This window comes from Galeopterus variegatus, unplaced genomic scaffold (assembly GCF_000696425.1).
Source record: "Galeopterus variegatus unplaced genomic scaffold, G_variegatus-3.0.2 Scaffold89, whole genome shotgun sequence".
Classification (NCBI taxonomy): Eukaryota; Metazoa; Chordata; class Mammalia; order Dermoptera; family Cynocephalidae; genus Galeopterus; species Galeopterus variegatus.
This window is the reverse complement of record NW_007726200.1, coordinates 54,398-67,292: the sequence shown is the minus strand read 5'-3', so window position 1 is coordinate 67,292 and position 12,895 is coordinate 54,398. Positions and strand designations below refer to the sequence as shown.

Below are 12,895 nucleotides of genomic sequence, written 5' to 3'. Positions count from 1 at the left end.
CTGATTGTCCCCCCCCCCCCCCACTACAACCCAATTTTCTTTTGTATCAGACGCTGTTGAAAGACTTCAGGACCCTCTAAGATGCAGTCGCTTCTGTAATTAACTTGAAGGAATTATGGAAACAAAACCCTAGCTACACTAAAGCCACACTCCAATAGACGAACAAGGCTGCTGACCATTTACTCAGAAGGAGGAGTTTGCGCGTTCATAAAGGGTTAGGATCTGGCGGACTAAGACGTGTATTTTGGGAGGAAGGGGACTTTGTGGAAATTTGCCAAAAGCAAAATAATGGGTCCTAGACTTGAGGGGGTGCGTGCAGCTTGCTCAGAGCCTAAGGCATAGTAGGTAAGCAGTTAAGTAGTGCTGAACACAGCCTACTTATATCTTGCTGCACATATCAAATCCCCTTACGTGAACTGGATTTAAAGAATTACTCCTTTTGAAAGAAGACTATTTTTGAAACAATAAACATTACAAAAGAATAACATCTGAATAAGAAAAATGGTTTGGAACCAAATTCAATATTTTTATAGATTAAATAAAAAGTTTACCTACTGCTACTGCAGCGTGTGTGTGGATGGGTTGAAGCTCCTGGCCATGGTACCCCTCTTCTCCCAGATGGGTCCTGCTTGCCCATTTCCTTCTTTCTTTCTTTTCTTTTCCAATTTTATTTATGTCCAGTTAATACCAAAGCGATAACTTAGGCATTCTATTTGTTGCTTTTTCTGTACTTTCCTACCTCCTCAATTCACCTAGGCAGGCTGACTCTAAGAATTGAGACTTTTCTAGAATTAGTGCCCAACAACTGTTTATCAACATGAATACAACACATAACTCTTTAAAAGAATCCATACTGTCCATTATAGGAAGTGGGAAAGAAAAGGTAGTTTAGGGCCAAATAACATTTTGTAAAAATTTATTTTCCTCAAAATGATAATCCCAGCTTTCAAGAGGTTTCATCCAAAGGAGCAAGTCATTTCCAGAGTGCTAGAGTGGCTTAAGGCAGTGCCTGAAAATCTGGCGTTAGGATGTCTTCCCTTATAATTCTTTGTCCTCTGATTACACTTACATCTCCAGTGGGATTATTAGGACATTTGAAAGTGTTGTCACAAATAATTGACTCATTTTTCAGGCAATTAAGCTAGGAGGACAAAGAGAAAGTGAAATTGTTATGGTTTTAATAGGATAGCTTAGATTATAGATTCATTGTAAAATGATAGGCATTAACAAAAAGGTGTCTCTAAAACCTAAGCCAACTGAAACCCATCTAGATTTGTTGTGTGCAGGTATGCAGTATAGAACTTAAAAAAGGAAGATTCATTTGTTCATTCACTTACACATTTTTATTGAACATCCCCCTCCCCCATGGATTGGGTCTGTTTGAGGTTCTTATTTTCATGAAATTCTTGTCCATTTCACCATTTTAACACACAAGATTTTTTGAGAGTGCTATAAAAAATGATTTTGCTTATCCTATAATGCATAGACAATGTTAGCTACTGTTGTTCTCAAGGGGCTTAAATAAGAGTGATTCCCACAGCAAATGGTATCCTGTCCTTACTAACTTACGGGGAGATTTACAGGAAAGAGAAAAGGGCGAGTGTCTCCCTGACCACAGTGTTACTCTCCAATAAGCTTTTCTTTTTTAAAATGCCCTGTGACTGTGGGAACTGAAACATTTTACAATAAATCCATATTGGTGCATTTATCTTCTGGCTTTTATCTACACAAAAGCTTCTGACAAGAGGGATGACTTTTACGTGGTATATTAATATATTTGAGGAATATATTTGAGCATTTGTGAGTAGGATAGTTTATAACCATTTTATTCCTTGTTTCTCTCAGGACAGTGTCCAAAAAAAGTTATTTTTCTGGTTCATTGAAAATTACATGTGAATGCTCTTATGAATTAAAATACCTAATATTTCTAATATTTTTCCCTTCAGTTTATTTTTTCAAATTGCAAATGTATCATGTTTTTTCTGTATAGCTTGCATACAGTTTTAGTGAGGATCTATTTTTCAAACTGCTTTTGTGCTAATTGGTTATTAGTGGAAATAATAACTTCATGCTCTCACCATATGGTTTAATAATATTTAAAGTATTTGGATTAGACCAGGGTTTCTCAACCTTGACTCTGACTATTGACATTTTGGGCCAGATAATTCTTTGTTGGGAGGGTCTGCCCAGTGCATTGCAGGATGTTTAGCAATAACCCTGGCCTCTACCCTCTAGATGCCAATAACACTCCTCCTTCATGACAATCAAAAATGTTTCCAGACATTTCCAAGTGTCCCCTGGGGGCCAAAATCGCCTTTCCCCTTCTTGCCCAGCCTGAGAGCCACTGGATAAAACACTGTTGAAATAGCATCATGTGAATGGGAAAAATTAAGCTACAGCTGTTCATTTACAAACCCATGCTTAAGATAAATCTCAGGATTATGATACTGATTTATCAGAAATTCCAGGGCTTTTTGAAATTAAGCTGAAGGATATTTGTCTATCCTGTAAAATTATCTGAAGAACCCATTATCATTGATTAATTGAAAATATTCCCCATTAAGAGACCAAAAGGAAGCAATTACTAAGCCCTGTCTACCTTGCCTGGCCTCCGACAATTTCATCACAGAGGCTAGGACTGTTTAAATGATTATAACTGGAAAAACATATATTTGAGACTTCTTGGTCCATAAGATTCCATCTTACGACTATAAAATTCAGTGATCTGTGACAATCTTCAGCAGCTGAATAGCTTTTGCAAGTTTTAGGTGACCTTAACCGAGAAGTCCATGGACTTAGTGGAAAAGCCAGGCAGTTGCTTACTGGGTCCTCTAAGCACTCCATCCCAGGCTAGTTTACTCTCAGCAAGGACAGAACTTGAGGAATTTGGAAAGACCTGCTGTTTCCTGTACCAGCCACTCTGTCTGTGGCATAGAGTGGTTTCATAAACTATTCCTTGCATAACTCCTTGTCTCTTACTCCCTTTTTATTAATACATCTTTTCATCTCCTCCCTGCTCAACCCTCAACCTCCACCTATCCCTCCACCCTGGACAATACACAGAACGGACCTCCACAAAAGTTTAAAGAAACAGATAAAAAATGTCTTCTGCTAAAGTTATTCAATAATCAGCATTGTGGAGTGGTAGTTGCATGGTATTTAATGAAAGTTTCTTCATTTTTCTTCCTTACTTATTACTTGTCTCTTTGTTCACATTCTGTGTAAAATAAGCCTTGTACAAATGAACCAGGGAATTTTTAGTTTAATACTAAGGCACAGTAGCTTGTTTGTAATTGGTGCCAGTTTAATCTTCTGGCTGTTTCAAATAGCACCTCCTCTGGCCAAAAGCCTCTCTTTATACGCAAGAACTCCCAGAATTAACTTTTGTCTGGAAATGCCTGGCTATTAGAAATAAATGGTAAATGATGTACATGCTTGAAAATTCTGTATTCATGATTAGATCTGATAGAAGACGTCATTCCATTCTCATTCAAAACAATCTATGACAATTAATTTTAGATTTGTTTTATCCTGTTTTCCGTAAGTAAAGGATGTTCCTGTTTAATCTTTTGAGTATCCCATTGATTTCTGGAATACTGTATATATAAATAAGACATCTCTGTAGGACTTTGATATTTTATCTTCCCGGAACATGAAATCTGAAACACTAATTAACTTTTAGTGACTACTAACTTGCAGGTTAAACTCTTAATAAGTACAACTTCCTCTATATTCAAATAGGAACATAATTTCTGCAAAGCTGCAGAGTTCAATGTTTTCCAAATACCAACTGAAATGTGTACAACAAGTTTACTAGTTGCTAAAACAACAGACCTAGAGTTTGTTTTCTTAATTTGGGATTTGATTTTGGACAAAGAATTATTATAGCTCAGTTTGAAGCCTTTGTGTTCTCTAGTAATTTTTCTTTTTACAAATGTTATTCTACTTTCATTTAGATTTAATGCTGATTTTTAAAAATAACACAGCTTGTCTACATTAGCCAAGAGAAAAAAGAATGGGAAGATCTTTTTTTAAAACAAGTTTTAGCTTCATTGCATATTTCCAATAGAAAAATAAGGACAAAGGTACAGGATGCCTTCTGCCTGGGTCTTGTAGATTACTGTTTTGGTGTCTATCAGGTGGCCTTTAATGCTTGAGAGTCTTTTGTGAGTGAAGAGCAAAAAGAATCCAACTGCACGGAACAGACAGAAGACTGGGAAGCTTGCTGGGCAGAAGAATTGTTAGATTATATTTTCCTATCAATAAATATCTGGGAAGAATTTTGTTTCCAGAGAGTTTACTAAAAAAATGTTTGTGTATTTCCGTTCCATGGTTACATAAAACAGTAAGGCAGATTTCTGCAATGCATAATGGTGTAAAATAAATTAGGCACTTTAGGTGTCCGTATCCACTCTTTCTGGGCCATGGAAGCCTAATTAGATCCTGTTGTTAGAGAACAGCCTGCGGATTGGATCTAAAGGTAGACCACAAAGAAGATTCTCTAACATAAACAGGAGTATTGACATTCTTGAGTGTCTGAATGAGGCAATTCTTCTTTAGTTAAACAATTAGTAAAGGGATAAATGTCTTATTTGAAAAACAATTTTAGTAGATGTTTGTACTTTCTTAAAAAAGTAAAAAAAGAGGTAGTGGGGAGTCCTTTGGAGCACTCAGAACATTCTCATCATGCTAACCTCAAAAGAAACAACAGACTTGTCATTGAAGTATGAATTGTTTTCTATAACATCTGTATTTATGCCACCGTCTCACTTGATAACAATTATTTACCAACGGGTGACTTTTCCCTCTTAATAATAGTGAATGAATATAAAATTCTGCTTGTCACTTACAAGAATTATCAGTCTACATACATTCATACAATTACACATTTCACTAAAAAAATGCTTTTACCCTTTTAGAAATTATTATGGTCATTGGAAACTCTTGGATAAACAAGTCAAAAGAAATAAACTTAGATAGTAAAACACTGTGATCCTGAAACACTGCACACTACTTTATTTGGAAATAGTAGAATTTGCAGAATGTTGCTATAAAGGGCATGTTACTCAAATTACTTGATTCTGAAGACTTTTACTATGAAAGCAAAGTATTTTCTGAAGGAGTAGAGCACAAATAGCTAAATGTTTGGGGCAAAAAATAGAGTTATTATTTTATCATTTTAGAAAAGCCTTTCTAATTTCACCATGTATGTGTTGCAAATCTTTTTTTGATGTTCTTATTATTCAAAATATTTTATTTGATTTCTGATTCCTTAATTGTTGAATTAATATGCAAAGAATAAGTCAACATTGACATGGCTTTAACAGAACAAGGAAGTTTTCCCTTTTAAAATTTCTTTCACTGTTTTTATTTTGGCGGCTGGCCGGTAAAAAGATCCAAGTCCCTGACCTTTGAGTTACTAGTACCCTGCTCCCCCAAGTGAGCTAACCTGCCAGCCGTTTTATTTCTTCTAACAGAGAAAGTCTCAATTTGGTGCTAGCCTGAAGTATATACTGCTTGCTTTCTTTCTAATAGAGAAAAAATTGGCCTTATGGTCGACATGACTAGCTAGAACAAAATAATACAGTTTTCTCTCCATTATTCCATAATTAACATATTTAATGGTTATTTCTTTTTATTTCAAGTCATTCTGCCCTTTTTCTTTAGTCTCCTATGTAAATAAATTGATTTAAAGAAAGGAATTTATTTATTTGTTTATTTTTGGTTTCATCACATTTAATGTAATATTGATTTGTAACAATTAATTTCATTTTTTATTTAAAAATAGCATAATAGAAGAAAAGAGGTGGCAAATAAATGACTGACAGGTTTAAATTATTTATGACTATAGGATGTTGATTATCAGAATTAAGCTGTTCTTTAGGAAAAGAATAAAATCCAGCAAGTTCTTTTAGGTGTAGGGAGATATTTTAGGGTAGTAGAACCTATATTAGAAACCTGTACTCCTGCTGTGGATCTTATTTTCCCCTAAATTTCTTCAGTGTTTCCTTGTTAGTTCCTGCCAGGGAAAGTGTTTGCATGATAGAAATGTTTCTCTTCCCCTCCCCACTGCTTCCTCTTTACTCCTCTCTGTTTCTTGCTCCCTTCCTTTCTAAAATGTTATTTTTCCCATTCAGTCTTGCTCATTTGCAATATCTTAGAGTTGAGAAGATCTTAGAGGTTCTAGATCAATGATCCACCCATTCAGGAATCTTCATAAGTGGCTACAGGCTCTCCTGGAATATTTTAGCAACTTTATAAAGCAACCCAAATATCTTTTAAAAAAATTCTTCATTATTGTGTGCCAGGATCTATATCTCTGAAATTCTTCCTGTCTATCTATCATCTTAATTCTGCCTCTCACAGTTTTTCAAAAGGAAGTGTTAAAGGTCAGCCCTCGAAGTGTTCAAAGGTAGTTTTTAAATACCAACCCCTCTCTCCACTGAATCTCTTTTCTGATTAAACAGCTCCATTTCTTTCAGTTCTCCTCTGTGCCACTGTTTCCAAGTACTTATTGTAATTTTCTTGTTCTCAAACCTATTCCAGTGTCTCAAAAATCACACCTCAAGTGTGACATTTGGTCTGGGGTCTGATACTTCTAGCTGTGCCTGTTGCCAAGCTTCAACTTAATATATCCTGCTGACAAATTTACCATCTCAAATTTCATATGTCTAAAAACCTAGTACTTGATTTCTTTCCCTGAATCTGGCCCTCTGGTCATTCTCATCGCACAGCTGGTCAAACTCAAGACTTAGGAGTCAGCCCTAATTCCTCCATTTCTCTAGTTGCTGCCTTCCCCATCAGGCCTGTTAGTTCTGTCTCCAAAATCAGCGCTTTCACTTTCTTCCATGTTCACTTTCTGGTCTAAGTTCCAGTCTCTCTTGAACAACCTTATTAGGCTCCATGTCTGACTCTGCTTCCATTCTTCTCCTATAAACTGCTTTCTCTGCATAATAGCCAAAGGAGTTTTTAAGAATGTGCAACTTAATGAATATTCTTGTTACGGTGTAATATCTATATACACAGAAAAGTGACCAAATCGTAAGGATACAGTTCAATGAATTATCACAAGGAAAACTAACTCTATAACCTCCACTCAGACTGATAAGGATATTACCATTCCTCAGAAGCCCGTCTCATGCCCAGTCTTACCACCAGCATATCCTCTTCCCCAAAAGTAGCTGTGATCCGATACATTAATATGATGCATTAGATTTGCCTGTTTTAAATTTTATGTAAAGGAAATCATACATACTAGTCTCTGTTGTGTCTAGTTCATTTCAGTAGACGTGATGGTGAGATTCACCCATGTTGTATATAGCAGTACTTCCTTCATTTTCATTTTATCTCATTTGATTGCTGGATGATGTTTCATTGTCTGAGCAAACCACAATTTATCGATCCATCCTAATGTTGATGGAATGTGGGTTGTTACTTGTTTGGGGCTGCTATGAATAATAGTATGAACATTTCTGAATATGACTTTTGGTGCAGATATATGTACATTTCTGAATTTATATCGAAGAGAAGATTTGCTGAGTTGAAGGATAAATGTGTGTTCAATTACAGTGGATACTTCCACTTTTATAAAGTGATTATACCAATTGTTACTCCCACCAGCAGTGAATGAGAGTTATAGTTGCTCTACATGGTTACCATGCATACATATAAGTTTGATTTTAAATAGCAAAAGCAATTAGAAATTAGATTATCCAACAAGAATAGAAGAAGATATTAAGGTTCGTAATGTCTAGAGTAAAAGGTAACAGGTCTCTGCTGCCATTTTAAAATCATGAGGTAGATGAGAAGCAGAATCGGGTACTGGTTTGAGGTTTATATTCTTGCCAAGGGAGGGGTCACTGGCAAACTTCCAATCATAGGAAAACACGAGGGCCAAAATAATCAACCTTGCTAAGATGTCCCTTTAGGGAATGGAAAATGCATTCTCACTCACTATACCTGCTTCTATGGAAGTGAAAATATCAAATGTTAGAGGAGACATCTGCTTTTACAAACTATCTTTTAACACGTCTTATCAGCTGGTAGATTACTTTTCTCTGTGGATGTTGACACATTCTGTCTCACAATTCTTCATTTACATGCCCGTGCCTTCTCTATTTCTCTTGTCTTTCCTGTCTCTTCAGTCTAATTCTTCACCTGGTGTTTATCTTCCCTGGAAGATAATATTCCCTTTTAGATTAACTATACACAACTTTTTTTTTTTTGTATTTCTTAGTCTTTATTTATTTATTTTTATTTTTTTTGTCTTTTTTCCGTGTCCGGCAACGGATCGCAACCCTCAGTGTTGCCCCCGTACCGGACCGGGGACCGGCAACGGGATCGCAAGCCTCGGCGTTGCTCCCGCGCCTCGCTCAGCCAGTGAGCGGGAGCCGGTCTGTACGTGGGATCTGAACCCTTGGACGGGAGCGCCGACCGCGCTTCCCAAGCGGCGCACTATCCAGCGCGCCACTGGGCTGGCCCCACACAACTTTTTTTTTTTTTTTTTTAAAGTAAAAATCTGCAGCATATTTACAAATCCACAATTTTGATGTGTAGTGAAGACTGTTGAATAGTACATATCTAATTCCTTGATGGTACTGGTTAACCTTCATGGTATAAAGTCAGTCTTATTATCTCAGGCCCAAACCAAAACATTTTTGACAGAGAAGGTGGCAGGGGTGGCAGGGGGATACTATCAGTAATTACATCAAGACAATCAGCCTACCTGGGGACTGTCCTGGGCAAACTGGGACCTATTCTAGCTTGATAACAGTTTTCTGATCGTCCTCCATTTCCAGGGGTTATGGAAAGTGTACTCTCTAATTTGGATGCCTTAAAGGGGGTTTGTTCAGGAGACCAAGGAAAGGCAAATTCTTCTGAAAGTATGGTGTAGCAGAAAACACATGAGTTTAGAGTTAGGTTTTAATTTCTGTTCTAAAACTCCCTAGCTGTTTAACTTTGGTTGTTAGTCAACCTCTCTTATTGTTGGGTTCTTCATTGTACAATAGTAATGACATATAAATGAAACAAAATGCCTAAGAAAATTTTTAGCTCTGTGATTCCAAGAAAAGATACTCAATAAATTTTAATCTTCTTAGAGGGTCAATGCTTACAGAGAAGAAGGCAACCAAAGGGAGGGTGTAGGTGACTTCACACTGAATAAGGTCCAACTCTCTCATGTAACTCACCATTCTTAATATACAAGAGTGCTTCAAAAAGTTCATGGAAAGTAGAATTAAAAGATAATGTGAATCTTTCCATGAACTTTTTGAAGTACACCCATATATATCTTTTATGTTTTTCTCCAAATTCTTTTGCATTTGCTCCTAAGGACTATCTTGTGAGACAGGCAAGGCATTGCTCTTATGCCACATTAAGGAAAAAGAAACTGAGACTCAGAGAAGTTCATAGCTTTGACAAATTTTCCATGGTTATTAAATGTTAGGTCCAGGAAGTAAACCCAAATCTCTTGAGACTTGGTCCAGGACTCAGCCAGTGAGATATCACACATATCTGAAAGGAATCTTTTAATAAATTATTTAAGATGTGTTTGCTTGTATGATATGCTCGGTTTTATTTATTTATTTATTTTTTATTTTTGGGGGGCCCGTCTCCCCCACCACCCATGCTCCAAACACTTCCCATGGGATTGGCTATGCACTCGATTTTATTTTTTGACACAAGTGAGGTGTTAATTTCAGTTCTGGAAGCAGCTCAAGAATAAGATTACTAACCTTTCATTACTTCCATATAAATTATAAAGTATGGTTATTCTCAAACAAATGTTTAATTCTGTAGTTGCTTTCCTCTGAATACTAGAAACCCCTCAGATACTTTTCTTTCAAACCTCTTCAGTGAGAGTGTTATGCTGTAAGAGTGTTGATATTTTATCCAAAATAGAATTAATAATTTCAATCTGTGATTAAAAGTACATAAATTATTTCAAAGGCAAATAAAAAGTAAATTGTGGGCTGATTACTGTTTAGGATTATTCTCTATGATCTTCTTCAATTGATAGCATGAGAAAGCTAGAATTAATCCAAGAAGTTTGGATAGTCAGGAATGTGCTAGTTCTCAACAACAAAGGAAAGTGAGAGGAAACAGGTGGATAATGTTCCAAGTCAATGGGAGTGGCACATGCCTCTCCAAGGGGAGTGGGCTGACCCAAAGCACTGGCTGGGGAAACAGCCACCCACATGGCAGCAGGTTCTACCCAAATAGTTCTGAAACATCTCAGGAAACACTAGACTAAGAAATTAGAAAGACATGCATATGTACTGTACGTGATCTGGGAGAATGGGCTAAATAAATGTTGGAACCCACATGGAAAAAATTGAGACATATTTATATGTTTCTTTTTTAACCACAGCTTTCTTGAGTTATAATTCACCTACTGCAAATTAAAGTGTACAGTTCAATCATTTTTAGTGTATTCATAGAGTTGTACAATCATCACTATAATCAATTTTAGAATATTTTTATACCCCCAAAAGAAACCCTGTACCCATTAGCTATCATCCCCCAATCCCTCTGTCTCCCCCAGTCCTAGGCGACCACTGAGATACTTTCTGTTTCTATAGATTTGCCTATTCTGGGCATTTCATATAAACGAATTCATTCAATATGTGGTCTTTTGTGACCGGTGTCTTTCACTTAGCATAATGTTCCCAAGGTTTATCGCTGTTGTATCCTATACCAGTACTCCATTCCTTTCTGTTGCTGAATATTCCCTTTTAGTAATGTTGTCTATTCATCAGTTAATGGACATTTGGGTTATTTCTGCTTTTTGGTTATTATGAATAATACTACTACAAACATTTGTATATGTATTTGTTTTCATTTTTCTCAGAAATACACCTAGGAGTGAAATTGCTGGGTAATATGGTAACTCTATGTTGAATCTCTTGAGGAGCTGCCAGACTGTTTTCCAAAGTGACTGCATCATTTTACATTCTCACTATCAGTGTATGAAGTTCAAGTTTCTCCACATTCTCATCAACATTTGTTATGGCCATCCTGTGGATGTAATGATATTTCACTGATTCACGTTTTTCTAGTGGCTGATTAGAGATTTCATTTTTGTCCAGGTTGTTAGCCAGTATATATTCCATTTGAAGAGCAATATTGAACTTCTAAATTCAAAGTTGAATAATTTTATCCTAAAATATCTTCTCTACTGTGAAAATTGTTAGTTCTTTTAATATAATTAATATCCCATATTTATGTCTTTCCTCTGGATTTGTCAGGTGGCAATTAAGTTATAGTGTATCACCTTATTAATGATATCTTTTCTGGGAGCAATAAATCCTTTTCTCCAGAAAGACTGTAGAAGACAAAGTCTATGCATCTTGTTTATTTTGAGACCCTGTCATGACCTAATTCAAAGTTGAGCATGTGGTTTAGGCTCAATAAAGATTTGCCTATTGATTGGTTTAGTTTATTGCTTATTATTACTGGGCTGACTTGAATTAAGTCTTAGAGTCAAAAAGAAAATAATAACGGAACCAATATCTACAAGGAATAAGCTTTATCAAGTATTTGGGTAATTGGGATTTTACCAAGTTAATTTTTAATTCCTAGATTAATAGGGTTTGAGGATTAAATAAAATAGCACCCCTAAGTTAAGGGAACTGGGACGGTTCCCTGTGATGAGGATGGGGGGTGTTGCACTGGGGCCCTTTCCTACAATATCATAGAGTTGTGTGCAGAGTTTTTCTCATCTCTACCAATAAGACAAATAAAATAGCATCTGTAGATTCTATTAGGGGAAATTTGGAGGCTTACCAGGGAGTACGTGAGCAAAAGTAGTTTTAAGGGAATCAGTTTTTATTTCTTTGACCTCTATGTGTACTCTTTACCAAAACTAATTTGCCTGATGACTGATTTGTGGTTTTGCTTTCCCACCTCTCCTTTCAAAGTTGCTCATTTCCCATTTTGTATCAAAAAATGCAGATCCATCCTGAACTTACCACACTGCTATACTCAGGATGTAAAAGCCTCCAGGGAGAGGGGAAAAGGGAAAGGAGAAATTCAAAACACTGGTGGCAGCAAAGTCTTCCATCAAGGTACCATAAGCACTACCCCTACTCCATCTCATTAAGATAAACATTTCCAATACATTTTTCTTTTTATGTTTAGTAATTATTTGCCAAAACTTGTGAAATATTTATATTTTCTTGATTAATTATGTACTACTCTTACTTATATTTGTTAAACAAATAAAATATACTATGAATACTTTTAATTGTAATTACTATTATTTATTACTGTGTACTACTACTAACTGTAACAATACCTCACTCCAGAAGGAAACCTATAATTTTTAGATGTTTAAGAGTACAGGCAATAAAAATAAATTTCATTTTATAGACTTATTTCTGTAGCAAAAAAATATGCTATGGTGATCTAAAATACTTTCAGTATGAAAAACGTATTACTCTGAAATCATATTCTGTAGATTTTGTAGGGAAAGTCACATGGAATAATTATTTCAAGGAGAAAAAGAACCAAGCCAAATATTTGACAATTAAAGAAAAGCTTGCCATGAATTTGCTCATTTATTTATACAATAGATGATGATGGTATCAAATTGATGTGATATTTATAGTCCATTGGCTACATTTGAAAGAGTAATATTAGTATTTATAATATTATGGAAATAATATTCTGTGCAGCTATTTATTTTTATTTTTTATTTTTTTTATTTTGTCAATATACAATGTGGTTGATTATTATGACCCATCACTGAAACCTCCCTCCCTCCTCCCTCTCCCCCCTCCCACCCAAGAATGTCCTTTCCGTTTGCTTGTTGTAACACCTTCAAAGAAATTGTAGTTGTTATATCTTCTCCCCCCGCCCCCCCGGTTTTGTGTGTGTGTGTGTGTGTGTGTGTGTG

The 12,895-nt window shown here is 35.9% G+C and overlaps 1 protein-coding gene across 1 annotated transcript in view; it reads right to left on the bottom strand.

Moving 5' to 3' along the window:
• The window catches only part of CAV2 (caveolin 2), a gene marked incomplete at its 5' end in the record, with an annotated part of 9,646 nt that extends 8,505 nt beyond the window's left edge, over positions 1-1,141 (bottom strand). Inside the window, one exon of the mRNA XM_008581057.1 lies at positions 1,070-1,141. Coding sequence (XP_008579279.1) covers positions 1,070-1,141 — 72 coding nt within the window. The remainder of the gene's footprint in view (positions 1-1,069) is intronic.
• Positions 1,142-12,895: the final 11,754 nt, after the last annotated feature.